Source organism: Schistocerca gregaria, chromosome 7 (genome assembly GCF_023897955.1).
Source record: "Schistocerca gregaria isolate iqSchGreg1 chromosome 7, iqSchGreg1.2, whole genome shotgun sequence".
NCBI lineage: Eukaryota > Metazoa > Arthropoda > Insecta > Orthoptera > Acrididae > Schistocerca > Schistocerca gregaria.
The window spans coordinates 561,913,450-561,937,367 of record NC_064926.1 but is presented as its reverse complement, the minus strand read 5'-3'; the positions used below and the strand labels follow the sequence as shown (position 1 = coordinate 561,937,367).

The 23,918-nt window shown below is 39.9% G+C and overlaps 1 protein-coding gene across 2 annotated transcripts in view; it reads right to left on the bottom strand.

Annotated features, from left to right (window-relative positions):
• LOC126281440 (septin-2) overlaps positions 1–23,918 on the bottom strand; it is a 70,969-nt gene that overhangs the window by 42,093 nt on the left and 4,958 nt on the right. For both annotated transcript variants that reach the window (XM_049980411.1, XM_049980410.1), the window contains exons 3-6: positions 13,285–13,427; positions 13,020–13,213; positions 12,821–12,932; positions 12,544–12,736 (exon numbers count right to left, since the gene is read on the bottom strand). In XM_049980411.1, the coding sequence (XP_049836368.1) occupies positions 12,544–12,736; positions 12,821–12,932; positions 13,020–13,213; positions 13,285–13,427 (642 nt within the window). The remainder of the gene's footprint in view (positions 1–12,543; positions 12,737–12,820; positions 12,933–13,019; positions 13,214–13,284; positions 13,428–23,918) is intronic.

The window sequence follows — 23,918 nt, the reverse complement described above, 5'->3', positions numbered from 1 at the left end:
ATTACACTGCCAGCAATGTACGCAGCCAACTACTGTACTTATAACCGTAAATTCCAGAGTTCCTGATGCTGTTCTTCTCAAGTTAAAGAGCAAACCTGATTTATAGAACGTACTGAGTGTGACCTGTGACTGTCCTGAAAAACTTAATTTCTACAGTCGCCATTTCCCCTGCAAGCTATAACTGCTTTCATTAAGATATTTGTTTTCAAATATGCTGTTTATGAAATGTTTCTCACAATCAAAAACTAGAAAGTCGAACTTTCTCAGTGTTATCAATACATCAGTGTTTTGTGATTAGCAAGGTGATTATTCTAATTTGTAAATTAATGTCTCCACTACAAGAAATGCGAGTAGTATGAACATTTTACAGGCTAATGAGAGCTGTTTTGGAACACTTTACAGGACCAGAGTTCAAGTGTAAATAGGTATATATATTCACACGAATGAGTTTTCCACCTACTTGAAAAAGTTACAGATGCATGCCACTGACTAAATATTGGTTCAAATGGCTCTGAGCACTATGGAACTTAACATCTGTGGTCATCAGTCCCCTAGAACTTAGAACTACTTAAACCTAACTAATCTAAGGACATCACACACATCCATGCCCGAGGCAGGATTCGAACCTGCGGCCGTAGCAGTCTCGCGGTTCCGGACTGAGCGCCTAGAACCGCTAGACCATCGCGGCCGGCGACTAAATATCATTTATTTACACTCCAAGGTGTATTCTACAAAACTGGACTTCCTATACGAATGCAACTGTCAAATTGATCACTGAACTATTGGAGTAAAGTGTTACTGTGTAATTAACATTTTTTCCTTTCTGTTACACCTCTAATTTGCAGACATAAATCTCTCCCTGTAAAAAGTGTCTTGAGTTCATTTACAAATATGTTTTCCAAATTCGGAAGATGTAGACTGAAACTTTAGTTGGTCTTCGAAACAGTCACATTTATCTATCCTACTAACTTGTATAGGGCAAGTGATGACAGTTTCTTGTTATGACATACTGACTATTGGTGCGGATCCAGGGTTGGGCTCAGTGGTCACAGTTTTTTTTACTTCTCCCCCCCTCCACCCACACTCTTCCAATCTCAATGTAATTTGCTTTAATGTACCACAGGTTCTTAGGATTTTCAGTAATATTAATATAAAATGTTTTAACATAATAATAATAATAAATTTTATGGAACTATAATAGCAAGAAAGTCTCACGACTTTGGCAAAGTCATAACTTGTACAATATAAAACCAAAGTGTGCACTCGCCATTATTAGCATCTCAGTGTGTGTGCGTGTGTATGCGCTTGCGCGCGTGCGCACAGCTCACGGGCATTCAACAGTATGGTGCGCATATGAAAATTAGTGGGAACAAATGTGATTAAATTTCCAAAAATTGTGCAACTATACTGAATCTCTCTCAACTTCGTTCTGATTCACGCTGACAAATATTTTAGTTAGCGGTGTCATAATGAAAAGTCTGCAGACATTGGGATCATGTAAATGGGGAGTGGGGATATTCTGTTTCTTTCAGTTGTTTCCATTTCCGCATGACTCATGAGGTGCATCATACTTTTTGTTGGCAGCAGGTACACTTAGCCTGTAAATAGGTATCTTTTTCTGGCTGGGAAATTCTCTGTAGCTAATCAGGTTGCAAATGCATCAGCCCCCCCTCCCCACCCGCAAGCAAGCAACTGAAAGGTACTGCAAACTAATCATAGTTAACTAAACAAACACTGTTTTTTGCCCTGATGTCACTGCACAACCTAAGTTTCGAGTTGTAAGGCCATTTTCAAGTACATTACTGATCATAGTTCATAATTTTCTAGAATTCCTTGCCAGTTTTAAGGCTTTGTTTTCCAAATGCTTGCTAAGAAACTTCTAAACCGATCTGTAAAAGTACTAATGCTTTTTGTAAAGGGTTCTATGGGTGGCCCCCACAACGCTCTCTTCCCTGGATCTGGACCCTTTCCAAACATCTGTTGCTTTTCAGTGTCATGAGTGTGTCTGGAAACATTTGATGCAGCCCTCCATGCTAGTCAATACAGCGTAAGTCTCTTTATCTCAGGATAACTAGTGCGGCCTACATCAATCTGAATCTACTTAACAAATGAGCATTAGTCACCTCTTACAATTCACTTCAACATAAGGCTACAATCCAACCAATACTTTCAGAGAAGACCTTCTAAAATAAAAATTTACGTTCAATGTTCACAATCTTTTTCTCTCCAGAAAGTGTTCCCTTGCTATTGCCTCTCTTCATTTTATACATTCTGGACTTCTGAAATCATTGATTATTGTGCTGTCTAAATAGGGAAACATCTATCACCTTTAGTATCTCATTTCTTTCTCTACATCCCTCAGTATCATTGCAACATCTTTGCTTTAATTTTCTACATCTACATCTACATTTATACTCCGCAAGCCACCCAATGGTGTGTGGCGGAGGGCACTTTACGTGCCACTGTAATTATCTCCCTTTCCTGTTCCAGTCGCGTGTATTTCACGTGAAGAACAACTGCCGGAAAGCCTCCGTACGCGCTCGAATCTATCTGATTCTACATTCGTGATCTCTTCAGGAGGTATAAGTAGGGGGAAGCAATATATTTGATACCTCATTTAGAAATGCACCCTCTCGAAACCTGGCCAGCAAGCTACATCACAATGCAGAGTGCCTCTCTTGCAGAGTCTGCCACTTGAGATTGCTAAACATCTCCGTACCGCTATCACGCTTACCAAATAACCCTGTGATGAAATGCGTCACTCTTCTTTGGATCTTCTCATCATCTCTATCAACCCGACCTGGTACGGAACCCACACTGATGAGCAAGACTCAAGCATAGGTCAAACGAGTGTTTTGTAAGCGACCTCCTTTGTTGATGGACTACATTTTCTAAGGACTCTCCCAATGAATCTCAACCTGGCACCCGCCTTACCAAGAATTAATTTTATATGATCATTCCACTTCAAATCGTTCCACACGCATACTCCCAGATATTTTACAGAAGTAACTGCTACCAGTGTTTGTTACGCTATCATATAATCATACAATAAAGGATCCTTCTTTCTATGTATTCGCAAAACATTACACGTGTCAGTTGCCACTCCCTGCACCAAGTGCCTATCTGCTGCAGATCTTCCTGCATTTCGCTGCAATTTTCTAATGCTGCAACTTCTCTGTATACTCATTTGGAACCTTCCGTTCCTCTAGAGACTTGTGGTACACGGCTGTTAGAAGGGGGGCAAGTTCTTTCGCGTACTCTGCGTAGAATCGAATTGGTATCCCGTCAGGTCCAGTGGACTTTCCTCCATTGAGTGATTTCAGTTGCTTTTCTATTCCTTGGACACTTATTTCGATGCCAGCCATTTTTTCGTTTGTGCGAGGATTTAGAGAAGGAACTGCAGTCGGGTCTTCCTCTGTGAAACAGCTCTGGAAAAAGGTGTTTAGTATTTCAGCTTTACGAGCGTGCGTCATCCTCTGTTTCAATGCCGTCATCATCCCAGAGTGGCTGCATATGCTGTTTCGATCCCCTTACTGGTTTAACGGAAGCTCAGAACTTCTTAGGATTTTCTGTCAAGTCGATACACGGAATTTTACTTTCGAATTCACTGAACGCTTCACGCATAGCCCTCCTTATGCTAACTTAGACATCGTTTAGCTTCTGTTTGTCTGTGAAGTTTTGGTTACGTTTAAACTTGCAGTGAAGCTCTCTTTGCTTTCACAGTAGTTTCCTAACTTTGTTGTTGAACCAAGGTGGGTTTTTCCCATCCCTCACAGTTTTACTCGGCACATACCTGTCTAAAACGCATTTTACGATTGCCTTGAACTTTTTCCATAAACACTCAATATTGTCAGTGTCGGAACAGAAATTTTCATTTTGATCTGTTAGGTAGTCTGAAATCTGCGTTCTATTACTCTTGCTAAACAGATAAACCTTCCTCCCTTTTTTTATAATCCTATTTACTTCCGAATTCAGGGATGCTGCAACAGCATTATAATCACTGATTCCCTGTTCTGTGCTTACAGAGTCGAAAAGTACGGGTCTGTTTGTTATCAGTAGGTCCAAGATGTTATCTCCATGAGTCGGTTCTCTGTTTAATTGCTCGAGGTAATTTTTGGATAGTGCACTCAGTATAATGTCTCTCGATGCTCTGACCCTACCACCCGCCCTAAACATCTGAGAAATGGAAATCTCCACCTAAGACTATAACATGCTGAGAAAATTTATGTGAAATGTATTCCAGATTTTCTCTCAGCTGTTCTGCCACTAATGCTGCTGAGTCGGGAGCTCGGTAAAAGGAGACAATTATTAACCTAGCTCAATTGTTGAGTGTAACCTCCACCCATAATATTTCATAGAAAAACATGTCACCATCGGTTGCATGCAATCTATCCTTTCTAAACACCATTTGTGCCTTTGTAAAAATTTCGACAGAATTTATCTCTGGCTTCAGCCAGCTTTCCGTACCTATAATGATTTCAGCTTCAGTGCTTTCTATCAGCACTTGAAGTTCCGGTACTTTACCAACGCAGCTTCGACAGTTTACAATTACAATACTGATTGCTGCTTGGTTCCCACAGGTCCTGACTTTGCCCTGCACCCTTTCAGGCTGTTGTACTTTCTGTACTTGCCTGAGGCCATCTAACCTAAAAAACCGCACAGTCCACACCACACAAACCCTGCTACCCATGTAGCCACCTGCTGTGTGTAGTGGACTCCTGACCTATACAGCGGAACCCGAAACCCTATCACCCTATGGCGTAAGTCGAGGAATCTGCAGCCCACACGGTCGCAAAACCGTCTCAGCCTCTGATTCAGACCCTGCACTCGGCTCTGTACCAAAGGTCCGCAGCCAGTCCTGTCGACGATGCTGCAAATGGTGAGCTCTGCTTTCATTCTGCTAGCGAGACTGGCAGTCTTCACCAAACCAGATAGCCGCCAGAAGCCAGAGAGGATTTCCTCCGATCCACAGCGACACACATCATTGGTGCCGACATGAGCGACCACCTGCAGATGGGTGCACCCTGTACCCTTCATGGCAACCGGAAGGACCCTTTCCACATCTGGAGTGACTCCCCCCAGTATGCACACAGAGTGCACATTGGTCTTCTTCCCCTCTCTTGCTGCCATATCCCTAAGGGGCCCCAATATGCACTCAGCTGACAACTACCAGTAAGCCCACCCTCTGCGACCACCCAGATCTCGCAGACTGAGGGGTAACCTCTGGAACAGGACAAGCAGCCATGTCTGGCCGACGATCAGTATCAGACGGAGAGACAGCCTGAAACCGGTCCATCAGACAAACTGGAGAGGCCCTCCGCTCAGCCCTTCGAAATGTCTTTCGCCCCCTGCCACACCTCGAGACGACCTTACACTCTACCACAGGTGAGGGGTCAGCCTCAATGTGGGCAGTATCCCGAGCAGCCACAGCCGTAATGCGATTGGGGAATGCGTGGGACGAGCTGGCCGTCCCCGACAAACCCCCATCCGGACCCCCACAGTGATGCCCATTGGCAACAGCCTCAAGCCGTGTGACCGAAGCCAACACTGCCTGAAGCTGGGAGCGGAGGGATGCCAACACAGCCCACATCCGAACACAGAAGTCGCGGTCCCTATCCATGCTAAACTGCTGCCCTATCCATGCTATTTTACTGATATTCAGTTTATAACACCTTTCCGGGACACTATCCTTCCTATTCAACTGATCTTCCAAGTTCTTCGCATCTTGGACAAAATTACAATGTTGTCAACAAACGTCACAGTTCTTATTTCTTTCCTCTGAAATCTGATTACCTTTCAAAATTTCTCCTGGCTTCCTTCACAGCTTGTTCAATGTCCAGACCGAGTAACATCAGGGATAATCTACAAGACTGTCTCACTCCCTGCTCAATTACTTCCTTCCCTTCATATACTTTGATTCTCATAAATGTAGTGTAAGAATATTAAATACGGTTGCAAGATACTTTAGCTTAGCAGCAGTGATGGAATACAAACTGCTGAGTATCTGTGTAGTCAGCATTAAATATTCAGTGATGAGGACAAAGCTGTGGAACACAAATGGCAAAAGTTCTAAAGTGTTGTTCAACATACCTAAGACAAGTGTGTTTCGAGCAAGGTCTTAGGGGGTGGGAAAGACCCACTGTGGTTTAATAGCCGTGTTAGAAAACTGCTCTGTTAATAAAAAGAGCTTCACCTCAGATTCAAGGAAAGTCAGAACTCAGCTGACAAACAAAAGCCGAATGAAGCAACACAGTTTCCCATGATGTTGTGGAATGATACCGCGTTCCACAGCATTTTTGCTAAACAGTGTTTATAAGAGGGCAATTCTCCATTGGTTAAGATATGGAGCTTAGCATTTTCTATCATTAGTTTGACATACTGATGTGTAGTGCAGTTACATACTGAGTGTGGTCCACTATGACCAAGTAAAACACAGTTGTTTTGTGTACAGTTATGCAAATTTAGAAAACCCGATCTTCATTGCTGGAAATTTAGCTCTGAAACTATTATATGCTTCTTTTAAATTGAACAAAATAAGTATTTTATGTATACTGATCTATCTCCATCTTCCACCCTCACAGTTACACACTCTTACTTCCCTGGCATTACTCTGCTTATTTCGTCATTTTCATAAAAATAATCACGCCAAGATTCAGGCAACAAGTTAGTGGCATTACTTTTTGTTTCCAACTACGTGAATAACTACTAGCTATTAGGTTACTTATTACTGACTGTTCCAATGATACATTCATTTTCAGAGAAATCCTCTGCATTAGCAAAAAATTGTTTTTTAAGTGCTAAATCAATGGTTTTTAATTTTTTGGTGGAATACTGCTTCATCTTAAGTTCTGTACGATGTACAGGTCTCTCTCCTAATTCTTGACGAGACGTATTAGTGTGTCTAGAACAGATGAAGGTGAAGGAGCATAGCTTGTTTCATCATCATCATCATCAGAAGATTTTCTATAATCATTATTTTCTTGAATATTTTTCAATGAACCAATCTGCTTTCTAAAATTATCACAATTTTTTTTATATGTCTTTGGGGTATCAGCAAACATATTGCACATCCCTTCAGGCACATTATATTTTTCACTGAATGAGTGTTTTTTTTAAAGGAATGCAACATTGTAGTGTCTATATCTTTCTCCTTATAATACCATCTGCAGTTAAAGTTTATAAATACTTTACAAAACATTAACCACATTAATCACCAGCAGCATTCAAATCCAACTGCCCCACTCAGTCACCCCGAACACTTACAGGTTTAAAGCAGCTAAATCATAACAACTCCAGACTCTCAGCTACAGGTGGCTTGACCCTGAACTGAACTGGACATCTACAACCATTGCAGTTAGTTATTTATGATTATTAGAATCAACAATCAGAATTTCTATGCCAGTTTATTCTACTTACATACAGTAATCAAATCTTAATACTTACAGTTACAGATTACAACTGTATTAAACTGTTTTAGTACTTCTGGTACAATAATCACTCATCACAGTGACTAGTGACATTTTAAACATATTACAAATAAATTTATGAAAAAGTGTAAATTTAGTTACCATTTAATTACGGATATGTCCAATATATCTACAAATTTTACAAAAATATAATTTTTTAGTGAGATGTGAATTTCTGAATTTTTTTTTTTTTATAGGTGTGAATCCATGACAGTCCCACTTTCATTCTTAGCGAATTAATTAACAATAATGTGAAGCATTATATTTAAGGTTTGAAAATTTTTGAAGATGGGATTTTTGAGAAATTAAAAATTTAAATTTAAATTTAAATTTGCATACTGGAAAGGGAAAGACGAAAATGAGACTCATATATCCACGGGGTAGGTTTTGGTGTGAGGACTGAACTTGTCAATGATCTAGATTAATCACCCTCTGGAATAAATGAAAGACTTACGACCCTCCATCTCAAACTTGTGAACAACAAAAAAGCTGCTATAATTAGTGCATGCGCACCTAGACTCATAGGATGATAAAAAGGAAGAGCTCTACAACCAACTAGAGTGACTCTTATCAACCATACCTCCATCAAGAAAAATTATTCTACTAGGTTATTTCAATGCACGAGTTGGCAGAAACTACAACCTATGGAAAGGTATCATTGGTGAGGAGAGTATAGACAATGGCAACTCCAATGGAACCCTTCTTCTGACTAAATACTCAAAACACACATTACAAACTCTCTCTTTCAACAGAAAAATAAGTTTAAAACGACACGGCAAAATCTCAGGTCAAAACACTGACATCTCATAGATTATGTGATTGTGCAGTCTAGGGATCAACGTGATGCAAGAACCGTAGCTCAGGCTAGTGACTGATAGAAATATCATCAAATTGTCCATTCAGTAATGGCTCTACAAGTGCCACCCAAACAGTGGAAGCAAAAGAAACAAGCAAAACATCTGCTAAAACTTGAATGACTAAAAGATAAACAGGCCCAAAAGAATTTTCAGAACACTGTGAAGCAAAAGTAGCCTGTTGAGTATCCTGACAATGTTGAAGAACACTGGTCAATTCCGAAAACCATCACGGTTTTGGCTTACCAAGAATGAAATGGAATCATTGAAAGAAAACATCAATACTGGTTTGCTGAAAATGATGACAAAATTCAAAGCACATTAGATAAAAAAGAAAGGCCTACAGCACCTGACAAAAAGATCAAAAATCAGTCCACAAAAAACAAGCTCATCTCCATTTCAAAGCTGATGTTCAAACAAAAACCAGAGGTCCCAAAAACCAATGGTGGACTACAAAATCACCTGAAATGGAAAATTTAGGTGCAACTGACAACTCCTGAGCCTTCTTCACTGCCACAAAAGTGATCTATGCCCCCCTCCAAAATAAGGTCTGCACCCCTTTCTCTCTAAAGATGGTACACAACTCTTTAAAGACTTGGCATCTATCGGCTCTTGGTGAAGCAGCAATTTGAAGAACTTCTAAACAGAGAGTCAGAGGTACATGAGGACGTTTTTACACAAATACCACAAAAACCCATTCAAGACCATATGAGTGATGACCCTTCCCTTCAAGAGGATGAAAAAGCTATCCAAATGAGGAGAGACGAAGCCCCTGGACTGGATGGAATCCCGGCTGAACTATTTAAAAAGGGCAGTACCAAATTAATCAAACTTTCACATCCTTACTATCAAGATATGGAACACTGAGACAATAAACCTGTATCTGGATGGTCAGCCGCAGGTTTCATTGAACTGTCGTCATCCTGAACGCGAGTTCAGTGTGTGACGTTAGGTGTATTTCGGTGAGCTAATTGGCTGCCCAAAACTGCTACGAGGCAAGGCGTACCTAATGGATGGCTGTATGCTTGCAGGCCTGGGACTCAGGGTAGGCTGCACCTTCTGGCCAGCCAGTTGCAGAGACGACCAGTCTCCGAAAATGGGTAAATCCCAAAATCTGGGAATGTAGCAGCCTTTGTGCAGGAGATAATGCTCCAAGAAATGGTGGAGTGTCAGACAAGCTGAAATATGGCTTCTTACAGCGCTTTAAGGGTCTACAATAATTTGCAATCAGATATTAATGCAAATTTGAATACATCTACAATATCCTAAAAATGAGGTACATCTCATGACAACAGGAGTTAATATCTCACAGTGAATAAACGTATTACAATGACCCTCTGAATCAACAACTTTTAATTGCTTCACTCGGTTTCAACAAACGTTATCTCATTTGATAGTAATGCACTATAACTGTTGTCTATGAAAACTAATATATATATGACCATTTTATTTATTGATTTATTATGTCTTTTATTATTTTTTTAATATGCAAATGTTTGTCAGAACATAGTATTCTCCACATTACCACAGCAAATCAACACAGAATTGATACCACGTATTTTGTCAAACTTGTGTGCTTTTTTAATGAACAGTTTATTATTTTGCCAATAAGTTTACTTAAAATTTGAATACAAGTTCTATTAAGAAACTGTGTGAACTTAAAAGTGGTTAATCGCATGTGTTAGCAGACATCACAATTGAGAAGAGAACCAAAGGACACTTCTGTCAAGAAAGCATAAATAATTGTTTAAACATAATGCAATGACAATTCAGCGTCATTTAATGTGAGTAGACTTGTGCAAGAATACTAGCTTATTTATTTATGATCAAACCTTTACTTGTAATTATTGTGAATTATGTAAATGTGAGCAAAATATTTATAACATTTCTTTCTTTAAATATTGTTGCAATACATTAGTTTAGCCCAGGAAATGGTCATGATTGTCAAATTGTGTCTGTAGAACTTTGGGATGATATATTTTGGTGGGGATGGCCTTCAGCCAAAGGAAAAACAGACAGCAGCCAACAGAACGCTATTGGAGTCAAGTGGAGACTGGGAGTTTTCAAATGAAGAGATCAAGGGAATGATTCTAGACACTTGGATGTTTGTGCTGGAAGAAGGCAGGTCCGTCTGTAGTATAGGTAATATTTGATCGAGCGAATGATTAAGTCTGAGCACGTTAACAGTTGCTACCATATTTTAACTTCCGACAGGCCTTTATATTTTGAGAGGTTTACATGTGCTCCACAGGAGGACTCGAACTTTTTCTGCTTGTAATACAGAACTGAGAACAGACAGAGTACAGCTGACTATTCTCTGAGCATGAGTGTTAATTTGTAGATCAACATGTTTAATTCTGAACTATTTTGAGCTGGTGACTGTGCATTGTGATTACAAAATGGCCCTAGTTTTTTTACGTATCTTTGATGACTATTTAGTTTGGGAATTTTGATACCATTCTTGTAACAATCTCAACATAACTTTACTCCATCTGAAAATGACACTTTCTGTCTCTATGTTATCTGAATATCGTGAGACCACTTTCTTTTTGTGTGAGACAACTTTTCTTGAATAAACATTACTCAACATAACTCACTGCTGCCTACACCAATTACAGATACAACAACAGAACCTTTGTTATTCAATTATACATTTAACTTTTATTTTGTATTTCTGCATATGTTATTAACTTGCAATTCTAGCCAATGCACAGACTATTATACTGCAACATCACAGATACAGTTTATTATTTGCAGCGAATCAGCTATGGAGCATGAAAGCAGACGTGTGGCCCTATCCCATGACTACAAGAAGCTGTTCTTTTTAAACAGCTAGGTGCAGCTCTGTAATCACAGGTAAAGATGCAACTGGTTTGCTCATATGGGCTGCTGATTAGAAGAGCAACTACACAAGTAGTAACCATTAGGAACCATTGTCACATGTGTGACAACCACTGAACTATCCAGCTCTGTAGGATATGTTGGAGAGAAAATTCCCCTCATGTGTGTACCAGACAAAGTTGAATTTAGAAAACAGCTGGGAAATGGACATCTTGGAGGAAATGAAAATGCTCATCCATGGCTAAAGGAGGAACAAACGAGACCCTAAATCCAGTTACAGATTTCTAGAACTCTTCAATTCTACACTAAGAAAGATTCAGTACTGTTAAAATGGAAAACATAATTAAAAATATATATGAATCTGGGTTCTAATGGTAATACCTTTGCAATTCTTCAAAATCATTTTGATACTGTCATAATTTTATAACACCAAATTGTTAAAGTAATTTTATAAATTATTTCATAAACCAAAATCAGAGCGTGACAGCAAGATGTGCACAAGATACTACAAGTGATTTATAACACCAGTATCGACACATCCCTGATTAAAAGAAACAAGCTTTGTTTTACCCATCATGTCCCTAGTGCAAAAAACCGTTTATTGTCATGTAGTGTTTTGAGTGTCCCTTGCAAGTTTATGAATGGCGGTTAACAGATTCCAAGAAGCCATAAAAACAGGGGCAACTGAACACACCGAAAGATAATAGTCATTTCATATAAACAAAGTGAATCATTATCCAATTATGTTTATGTGAACAGCAGACTAATAAAGTGAATATTCATTCATTACGTTTTTCTTCTCTGCAGAATGACCACAACACACATTAAGACTGTACAGATCACTAATATCTGTATGTACATTTGTTAAATGCTTTTATACAGCCACAGTAGCCTAAAGGTAAGGTTTGCACCTCAAAACATTTTGCTTCATTAAATGTCTTAATTAGCCTAAGTGAACAAACTATGTGATTGGTAGGGGTCTCTGAAAAGCCTTTTTGTAGTGTTTACACAACTCTACTTTCAAAGAAAAATACGGAATACACTTTCCATCTGATTCACAAAATCTCACTTTCAAATGGTGAAAATGAGGTCATTAGAGACAGAGCACAAACTCGATCAGCGAACTGCCCTTTTTGAAGAATTGTCCCAACATTTGCCTTAAGTGATTAAGTGAAACCACAGACAATTTAAATCAAAATGAACATCTCGGATTCGGACAGTCCAGTGTGCTAACCACTGCACAACTTTGCTCCTTCTTTAATTAAAGGGATGTCTTAGTTTAAATCGCTAATACACTGCTCTAAAAAAATTAGTAGTTCATTACTGTGACAATACGAAAGAGTAACTTGTGAACAAAGAACTCTGAATTATTTATTGCTTACCTTGCACTGTACCCCAAGGATATTGTCTGGAACGCATCATCTTGTTGCCTACACGCACAAAATCAGTACTGCCAACAACAGCAAATGGGACGTGAGCATTCATTGTTGTGTTAATTTCTGCCACAGACTCATCGTCTACAGGGAACTGGTAAATGTGTACCCCATTGTTTGTCAACTCTGACATAATTTTTTGCTGAAAATGTGAAAACAGTAAGTCTGAAGTGGATAGTGATGTGTAAACATACTTTCCGTTTCCTTACTAACACTGCTACAATACCTTAAATTTCTGGAGTTCAGTCTTTGAGATCGTATCTGCCTTAGCAATAATTGGGATAATATTAACTTTTGTGTCCAATTTTTTCATGCATACAAGATCAATAGATTTCAATCTAGAAAAAAAGAAGAAATGTTAATATATTTATGAGCACATATTACAATGTAATAAAATCGCCACACTATGTTTCACTTTGACATACCCATGGCCTGTAGGGCAGATGAAATAGAGGCAAACATGAGTCCTACTGTCGTGGTAAGTTGAAAGGGATCTTTTTATCTTGAGTTCTTCTTGTAAATACGCTTCAAACTGTGCATCTATGTAATCAACAACAGCTTTAAAGCTGTCTTCCTTGTTAATTTGGTCACCATAACCAACAGTGTCACATATAGTGAGCTGAAAAATATGTGACATATTATCTATATCCTTATGTCACCAAATTTTCAGTTAAAGTATTTCTTACTCACCTTCAATCTTACATTGCTCTCATGTAGTTCATATGTGTGAGCTTTCAATTTAACAGAGGGGAGATTATGAGGGCTCGGAGTAGATTCAAAATTTGTATTAAATAATGAGTCCATCAAGGTTGATTTTCCAAGACCAGTCTCACCTGGAGAAACACACAAAATAAGCAACTCTCATTATTAGTATATTAAAACAATTGCTTATTAATACAGCAATTCATAAGAAAAGATAATATTTATCTTTTCCAAGATGTATATGACAGATGAGAAGCTATAACAGTGTCCAAGTTCTAAAATTTATTCCTGGGCCATCAGATGACATGAAGATACAACCTTCTGTACGGCAGTTTATGCATTTTGCAGTACTTATACAGTTTCATTTGAATATTCAAAAATATAAATATGTCACTCTAAAGAACTGTTAAAATGTCTGCGCATTCATATCTTTCCATAACCTCTAACATAAGTTTAAAGTTATGCTCCTTTACTAAAGTTGTAACCAATTTTCCTGATAGTGAGAATTTTTTTTTTTATACACATTGTTCCACTGAAAACAATAAAGATGCAATGTCTACCATTAAGTCTATTATGTTCCATTTACTAAATATTACAACTTTTTTCACTGTTGAGCACTACTGCACAATTTCATTGGTGAGCACTACAGCATAATATTCTCTACTACACATTATTGATATATTCTGTCCGTATATCTTAATTTTGTTGCACTCTCACTCCTTTGAACAATACTGCTGCTCATTTAACATGAAATATTGAAAATGTAGCCACACCAAGTGAATATGAGATTTTTCTTACATACCCATGCAACAAAACAGAATGTGTCTGGTATATAATCAATCACAATTCACCAATACAGCAAGAAAACTCTACCAGAGACCCTCCTCCAGATATTATGGTAAAGTCATACAACGGTCAAGAACAGACATTGGGATCAATAGAGAAAAAGCAATTTAAATTCTAAAGGCACAAAACTACTAAGGACATTATTTATTATAATGGTTTCTTAAAGATTTATTCTGTAAAATATGGGGTCATTCAATAACTGAAGAAACAAATTGGTCTGGAGGAAAAAGCAGTTAGTAGCACTTACTTTTGCAAAACAATACTTTTTCTACTTTTCAACATAATCCCCTTGACCATTTATGCACTTGTTCCAACAGGCTACAAGCTTTTTTATTCTGGGTGCTAGGAACTCTTTATCTTGATGTTTGAACCAATTTCGCACAAACTTTTTCATGTCCTAATTGTCCTGGAACCTCATCCCACGTAATGCCTTCTTCAGTGCACCAAACAAATGGAAATCACTACATGCTAAATCAGGACTTTAAGGGGGAAGAGGCAGTACTTTCCACCCATTTTGTCGATGGTTTCACAGGTTTGTTGAGCAATATGAGGACTTGCGTTGTCTTGCTGCAGAATCACACCCCTCTTGAGATCCATGATGTCTCTCTCTCATGGCTGGTTTCACTCTGTTTAAAAGCAAATCCGAGTAGTATTAGCTGTTCATTGTCCTCTACACTTTGAGATGTTGTTGTTGTTGTCTTCAGTCCTGAGACTGGTTTGATGCAGCTCTCCATGCTACTCTATCCTGTGCAAGCTGCTTCATCTCCCAGTACCTACTGCAACCTACATCCTTCTGAATCTGCTTAGTGTACTCATCTCTCGGTCTCCCTCTACGATTTTTACCCTCCACGCTGCCCTCCAATGCTAAATTTGTGATCCCTTGATGCCTCAAAACATGTCCTACCAACCGATCCCTTCTTCTAGTCAAGTTGTGCCACAAACTTCTCTTCTCCCCAATCCTATTCAATACCTCCTCATTAGTTACGTGATCTACCCATCTAATCTTCAGCATTCTTCTGTAGCACCACATTTCGAAAGCTTCTATTCTCTTCTTGTCCAAACTAGTTATCGTCCATGTTTCACTTCCATACATGGCTACACTCCAAACAAATACTTTCAGAAACGACTTCCTGATACATAAATCGATATTCGATGTTAACAAATTTCTCTTCTTCAGAAACGCTTTCCTTGCCATTGCCAGTCTACATTTTATATCCTCTCTACTTCGACCATCATCAGTTATTTTACTTCCTAAATAGCAAAACTCCTTTACTACTTTAAGTGTCTCATTTCCTAATCTAATTCCCTCAGCATCACCCGATTTAATTTGACTACATTCCATTATTCTCGTTTTGCTTTTGTTAATGTTCATCTTATATCCTCCTTTCAAGACACTGTCCATTCCATTCAACTGCTCTTCCAAGTCCTTTGCCGTCTCTGACAGAATTACAATGTCATCGGCGAACCTCAAAGTTTTTACTTCGTCTCCATGAATTTTAATACCTACTCCAAATTTTTCTTTTGTTTCCTTTACTGCTTGCTCAATATACAGATTGAATAACATCGGGGAGAGGCTACAACCCTGTCTCACTCCTTTCCCAACCACTGCTTCCCTTTCATGCCCCTCGACTCTTATGACTGCCATCTGGTTTCTGTACAAATTATAAATAGCCTTTCGCTCCCTGTATTTTACCCCTGCCACCTTTAGAATTTGAAAAAGAGTATTCCAGTCAACATTGTCAAAAGCTTTCTCTAAGTCTACAAATGCTAGAAACGTGGGTTTACCTTTTCTTAATCTTTCTTCTAAGATAAGTCGTAAGGTCAGTATTGCCTCACGTGTTCCAACATTTAATCACAAAAAACTGTACCGTCAAGCATCCCAAAACAGCATCAACATGACTTTTCCTGCTGATGCTTGGGTTTTGAATTTTTTCTTGACAGGTGAGTTGGTGTGCTTCCACTCCATGCTTTGTCTTTTTGATTCTGGTTCATAATAGTGAACCCAAGTTTCATCACAAGTTAAAATTTTGTTGACGAAGTGCTCACCTTCTCATAATGTTCCTTTAGCTCTGTGCACATTCTCAACCTTGTTCCCTTGTGTAGCCATGTCAACCCCTTTGAGACCAACCTAGCACATGTTTTGCAGTACTTCATCTTGTTGCAGATAATGTTATGAACTGTACCAGTACTAACTCAAACCTTATCAACTATCACTTCCACCCTCACATGGCGGTCGGCACGAATAATGTCATCAATTTGACTTTCAAGTGAGGGAGTTGAAACTGCAACTGCTTGGCCAGAACGATGTTCGTCAGTCACTAAGTCGCGACCAGTTTTGAACTGCTCTATTCACTTGTAAAAATTTGCACAATTCATACGACCTTCACCTTAACTTTAAACGTTCTATACAGCATATATTCACTGGTTTCTTGCCTTCAGCAACTAAAAAACAAACAACAGAACATTGTTTAACTAATGTGGGCATTTCAAGCAGACTCGCCTCCTCAAAATGTATTTTTGAGGCTTCAAACAAAACATTGTTGATACTTCAGCTGATCAGGGCTCACTGCAGTGATGGCAACTTAAAGCTATAAAAGTACCAAACTAGCCCTACTAACAGTTCTTTTACCCAGACCAATTTGTCTCCTTAATTTTTGAATGACCCTTGTACAGCTCAGAAGCTATTTACAATCAAGAACCGTTGAAAAAAGGCCCCCAATATTTTTTTCTGAGAAACTGCTGGAAATGTCATTGGACATGTCTGGATCCGTGTAACCCATAAAAAAGAGATGCCATAAATCACATGACACACACACAATTTAGGTTCTATCATACTGAACTACTAAACATCAGACAAAAACAGTAAAGAACCACATCTACAATCAGCAGTACATCACCGCCATACAACAAAATAGTCATAATCCTGTGCAGTCATGAAAAAATAACCATCAACTGTGAATAAACAACTAGACACATAAAAATCTTTATTATTACTTCATTACACAGATATTGCATTTGGTAGAAGTTATTCAGTGCTCTCTCCAGCACCTCATCAAACCCCCTTCTGCACTATTCACAATGTGAGAGTCACCTGCTATGCAGTACAGTGTTTCTGAATTTACCTCGCAGTTTTAGCCATTTATACAGAAACAAGCATTAAACATGAAATGAATATCAGCTGTGAAATATTTATACCAACGTTACAAGTGCAGCTACGACATGTTTATACCAATATCTGAAGTGGCTGAACCACTCACAAAACAGTGGTTGGTTGTACCTACCAACCAGACATCAGTTTGACTCACAACATAATGATGAAGTAGTGTGCGGAATCATACGTTGCTGAGAGAGAAAAGGGCACTGGCAATATTTATTTTGCTTCTATATTCCATTTTGGGTTGAAGATTGTGGTGACAGCCTGATCTGCTGGGTAGCTCATATACCAGGTTTGGTTGAGAGGTGACAGTTCAGTTGTGAGTTAGTGAAGCCAAGAATGTGAATATAAAATTGGATCTGGTAACACACTTATCTGTATTGTATGCTACAATCTAAATGACCTTGGGGAGTCGCAGCTTGGTTGAGTTGGTGAAGGTACAAAACTTGATGTCATCAGTGTAACTATAATCCTCATTATGGTACATTTTCTACACATACTGGGACTGTGTGAAAGGATTTTTCATCATTTTTATGATATCATAGATCAAAGCAAACATGTGATAACGGCATGTTCAAATTTTCTCAAAACGGGTTACACAGGTCATCACAATTATGTGTACTGAAAATGGAGGAAGCACTACCGATGACAAGTGTAGACCATGAGCTACACTGCAGATCAATTTGTTGGTGCAAGCAAGATACTGACTGTTTTGTTTTAGGGTGCAAAAACTAGTAACGTCATATGCGCCCATATGAAAAAGGAGTTAAAAATTACTATACGCTAAGCCCAATTGATGGAAGGAAAGAGAGTTAAAAAGAAGGACTTCCTCCTGAAGAAAGATTGACAGAATATGCTGTAGAGACAACAGAGATTACAAACTAAAAATTAACTGTGGTTCACAATATTGCTATGATGGATAAAAATAAAATGTGGTGGACATCCCGCATCGTTTGGTAAAACGACCAATAACTCATATGGTAAACATACATTAAAACTTAAGTAGTTAGAAAAAGAACATCTGGTCAGAAAATGGTGAAACGTCAAAGGTTGATGACAATGAACAAAAAGTAGTGGGGGGTCAGCACTTAACAAATGGCGATAGCTAAAACGACAGTGCCCAATACGTAACCTAGCTAAAATTCTCTTCTTGTGGCGAGAGGGTCGAGAAGAGATAGGCCAAGCTGCTGGGAGAGGTTTAACTCACCAGAGCTTGTTCCCATGAAGGGAAGACCACTGGTGATGCCAAATTGACACCATCTGCTAACAGAGATCATCAGAAGGAACGGAAGAACTAGCGCGCTAAGGTAGGAGGACTGCAGCCGTGGCAGCAGCTTCAGCAGCCTCATTTCCCATCAGACCGACGTGAGCTTCCTGAAGAGTGAGAAAGTAGAAGCTTTCTTGGTCCCATTGCACTAACAGCACGCAGAGGCTCTGAAGGTCACTGAGGGAATCGGAGCAAATGACACAATTGAAAAACCTGTGTCACCAGATGTACTAAGTGGCCTGATACAGGGTGAAGACCTCTGCTATAAACACTATGAAGTTTTCCGGAAGCCAATACCGAAAATCGTCGTTGCCAATGATGAAGGCACACCCGACACCATGGTCAGTCTGAGAACCTTCAGTGTACACAAAGATACAATCACTAAGTTCCGAGCGAGGGTCGAGAAACTTACAATGACAGGTCAAATCTAGAGTAGTTACCTTAGGAAGTGAATGAAGTCCAAGGTGAACACAGGCCGCCGCATGAAGCCAAAGTGGTGAAGGGTTCACAACCGTCCTGAAAGTGGCACATAGCGTGAAGTTCAGCTGCTGGATCAATAGTCGAAAGCAAACTCCAGGAGGTAACAGACATGAAGGATGTGCCCCATAATGGCGCATACATTGAGAAGGAGGCATAGGATTGGTGGCTGGACACGGCAGACAAACGCTATGCATATCCACGGAGTAGAACATCACACCACATGACAGCCATCATTCGGCAGCTTCTACTTAGACTTTCAATTGCGCTAGTGTAAAAGGTCCCAGTGGCCAAACAGATTCCACGATGGTGGATTGTATTTAGAAGGCATATAAAAATGGAGACGTGAAGGTGTATAAACAAAACAACCATAGCCTAGCTTCGAATGAATGTTGGAGAGTGGTCCAATCCACTCCCCAGGAAGTACCGCTTAGGACACGTATGACACTGAGGGACCGGGTACAGCGGGCAGCCCAGTAAGACACATGAGAAGACCAACAGAGCTTCCTATCAAGTACAAGCCCAAGGAGTTTTGTAGTTCACATGAACAGAAGAGCAACAGGCCCAAGATGTGAAGATGGTGAAAGAAACCCATTGCACCATCAGAAATTCACACAAATGGTTTTGTCAATGGGAAATTTAAAGCCACTGCTGATGCTCCGCAAGTAAAGGCGATTGAGGCATTGCTGAAGACGCTGTTCAAGGAGATAAGTCAAAGGCAAAATTACAACAGACTTGAAAATTGTCAACAAAAAGGGGCCCAGATATGGGTGGTGGGAGACAGGCCGTAATACAGTTACTGGCTATACCGAAGAGGACAACAGTCAGGACGGAGCCCTGAGGTGCCCTGTTTTCCTGGATAAAGGTGTCAGACAAGGCACAACCCACACGTACCTTGAAAAAATTCCTGATGGAAATGGGGCAGGCAGTGTCGGAAGCCCCATATGTAGAGTGTTCAGAGGATACTGGTCCTCCAGCAGGTGCCACAGACTTCTTACATGGTTTGACAAAGTGACAAGATGATCGACTGCAGAACGGCGCACTTGAAATCCACATTGTACAGTGGTTAGTGGAACCACCTACCAGCTGAGCATAAATCATACATCACCTTGAAAACACAGCTGGTGAAAGAAGTGGTGGGGTAGCTAAAAGGAAGGTGTTTGTCCTTAGTGGGCCTAGGTAAGGGTAACAAAGTGGCTCAGACCAGTGTCTAGAGAACATGATCTCTGTACAAATGCAACTGTACCTATGAAGGAGAATTGCGTGCCCACAAGAGAGATGTGCTGCAGCATCCGAATATGAACATTGTCCATCCCTGGAGTGAAATATCAGGATGAAGTGAGAGCATTATCTAGCTACCTCATAGTATTGTGTGTGCTTTTTTTTTAAGGCAGAATTGTAGCATTCACAATTCTGAGAGGAGAAGGCTATCATCTGAACCATCTCCACTTGTCTCCAATGGAGGAAGGCAGAAAGATAGTGAGTGGAGCTCAAAATCTCTGCAAAATAGTGGCATAAGGTATTGGAGACAGCAATGGGATCCACAATGACATCATCTGCTATGGTCAGGCCAGAAACTGGAGAATGGACCTTGGTCCCGAAGGCCTGCCAGAGATTGGTCCACACAATGGACAAGGGGACGGAACTGTTAAAAGAACTAGTAAATAAAATCCAGCTGGCTTTTTTGCTATCCCACAGAATGTGACGACACTGAGAATGCAACTTTTGCTGGATTTAACACTGGACAACCAGTCACTCAGGGCAATATTCACCATGTGTTCTTGGGGGGGAAAAAAAGAGTAATGGTGCGTTGGGTGGATCAGTAACATCTGAAAAACTTAATATCAGTGAGACTTACGCTAAGAAGATGTATGCTTTAATAAGCATTATGCATCAACATGGTCCAGAAAATCCTTTTTATTAGCCATCGAGGAGTAACAAGTATTGGGTTCCCGAATGGCTCATTGTTGCAGTTATTGCAGCACTCTCAGTGACATTATGTGGCCAGCAATACAATTATTCTTGGGACAGTATATAGCAAATTAATGAAACATAACAAATTCAAGCAGCTTCAAGACAACATACACTTAGTGTCCTAAAGGGGCCTCTTCTAGCTATGTCCTCTGACACACAAAAAAATTACCACCAGGCTTGGGCACCTGTGTAAACAAATCTCTATCAGGCTTAGGAACCTGTGGTAAAAAACCCACTTGTGTCTGCTATTGAACATCTATCAGGTATGAGCCCTACAGCGATGGAGATGTTGGTTTTCTCACTTCACAAGAAACCACCAGTGGTTAAGCCAACATGGACCATAGCAACACATTTTTTATTGGTTCAAATACACAGTTAACTAAGCAAAAACAAGCAAAACCAAAATATGCTATATTTCAAACTGGAATTAAACTATGATGTCAATAGCATTACAATGAAGAGTCATACTCAGAATTCTCTGTAATATGAATCCTTTCCACAAAATGTCAGTTAGATTGCTATGAACTTCCCCAAAGGTTACATAATGTGACAATGGTGTAAAACTTGAAGGCAGTTTAAATTGTGGGTGTTGCTGCTGCTACACAACGATTTTACTACCTTGATGTCCATTGCTGTGGTAAAGCAGAGCTAGCTTTTTGAAGTTTATAACCAGTTTGATTCTGTGGTTATCAGAGCAGAAAAGCGGCCGAAGTATGCCATGATGAGTTGTGACAGGAGATACATGCCCCCCTGCCCTCCCTTATTAAGTTTTTCAGTTGTTCTGACTCTTCCTTACTTCCCAGTCAGCAGGACTGTGTGTGTGTGTGTGTGTGTGTGTGTGTGTGTGTTTGAGGTTTACGGGCACTAAACAGCGTGGTCATCAGCGCCCAAACGCATAGAAACAGGAACACAAGCGGTGAAGGGACGAAGACAGACGCCGAACAAGGAGAACGGCTAAAAGACACAGGCCTGACGCAGTTCCAAATGCGCACATACAGAGGCAAAACAAGAGGATAAGAAACACACTAAAAAAGGAAAGGAAACACAAGGAAAAGAGAACAGATACCGAAGGGAAACAAGGAGGTAATCGTGACTGGCGGACCTCTTACCTAAAACCTGGGTGAGCCAGTCACCCAGCAGCACATTAAAACCTTCTCCCTAAAATCCGAGGCAACAGATTGGACAGGACACAAAACCGTAAGACCTTAACCACAGTCGCTGCGTCGTCTTGCAAAATAGAGGGCAAATCCGGTGGCAAGGAAACCACCGCCCTCTGGTCAGAGAATAAAAGACAGTCAAGTAAAATGTGGCGGACAGTAATCTGGACGCCACAAGCACTGCAGATTGGGAGGTCCTCCCGCCGGAGTAAAAAACCATGCGTGAAGGGACTGTGTCCAATGCGGAGGCGAGTGAGGAGAACCTCATCCCGCCTGTATGACTGGTAGGACGTACGCTATGGTCGCGTAGTGGCCTTTACCAGACGCAGCTTATTGTCAGAAACTGCCAACCACTCCTCTTCCCATTGATGCATAACACGAAAACGCAAAAGGGAGGTTACAGCATGGAGGGGGACGGCACATTCAACAACGTGAGGGAGGGAACATGCATCTTTGGCAGCCACATCCGCCAGTTCATTTCCCCTAATACCCACGTGCCCCGGCACCCAGCAGAAAGAAACCTCCTTTCCCTGCCGTTGCAGGTGGAGTAGGGCATCATGGATGTTCTGGACGACCGTATCCGCTGGGTACAAGTGTTGCATGGTCTGAAGGGCACTCAGGGAGTCAGAAAAGACGAGGAACTTAAGACTGGCTTTCAATATTACCTTTCCCAGAGAGTACTAAACAATTCTAGTGCATAATTTAAAAGAGTCAGGTTCAATTTCAGGAAATTAGGCATAGGACTGTATTTCAAATATATCTCCACTTTACCATCATTTTATAGCGTCTTATATGTTTGCATTGAAAAAACCAATTTTTTTTACGTGGTTTGACACAGTTTTTCTAATGCACATGGTTTAAAAGGCTTTGGAGAAGACTTTTTTGTGGAAGAGTGCTAAAAATATCAATTTTTGGTGTTTTTACAAAAATTGTCAATTTTGCCCCCAATTTGTGAAATATGGAAAGCAGTGGGAGAATGAAACTTTATATTCTAAAACCTTGTACTGATAAGTTATTACATACAAAGCTTCAGGTTTATCCTGCAATTACTTCTGGAGATATAAATGACTACACTTACTTTTTTTGCTTTGAATTATAAACATAACAATTGCTCCAGATTTTTTAAAATTACTTTGCTTAGTAGAGGGCAGAAAGTTGTATAAGATAGTCTAGTTTTGTTTGCTTCACAAAAATAGTGCCAGAGATATTACCGTCTCAGAGTTGATGAAAATTCTGGGGCACACTTTCAATAGCTGCACTGCCAGATCAAACAAGTGGCTGTATCTTTAAAAGTATTATATTGGCGAAAGTAAAACTTTACTAATCTTCATTACATGATGAGTGAATGTTCACACAAAATCACTTATGGTCACTTGGGTACTTAGTATGGTATGGCCTAATACCAAATCTGGAATATAATGACATACTGATATGTAATATAGCCCTAGATCTAGGTTATGTTGAAAGGTGATAGTCTGGTATTGAATTGGTGAAATGCTATCTAACTCTTCAGTTAATCCATTGTCAGAACATCACCACTGGGGGGGGGGAAAAAAAAAAGCTTCAAGTGATAAAAAGACTACGTAAAGTGAAAGATGCATCAGGTTGAAGAAGCAACTATTAGGAACTCTACAATAGTTGGTGAACCTGATGAACTGAAGCAATGTAATGCAAGCTGTGTCTTTAATGCCAATAATGTAGAAGTACAGGAGGCCATTCACTAGGCAGCAGAAGTGTTGGACTATCA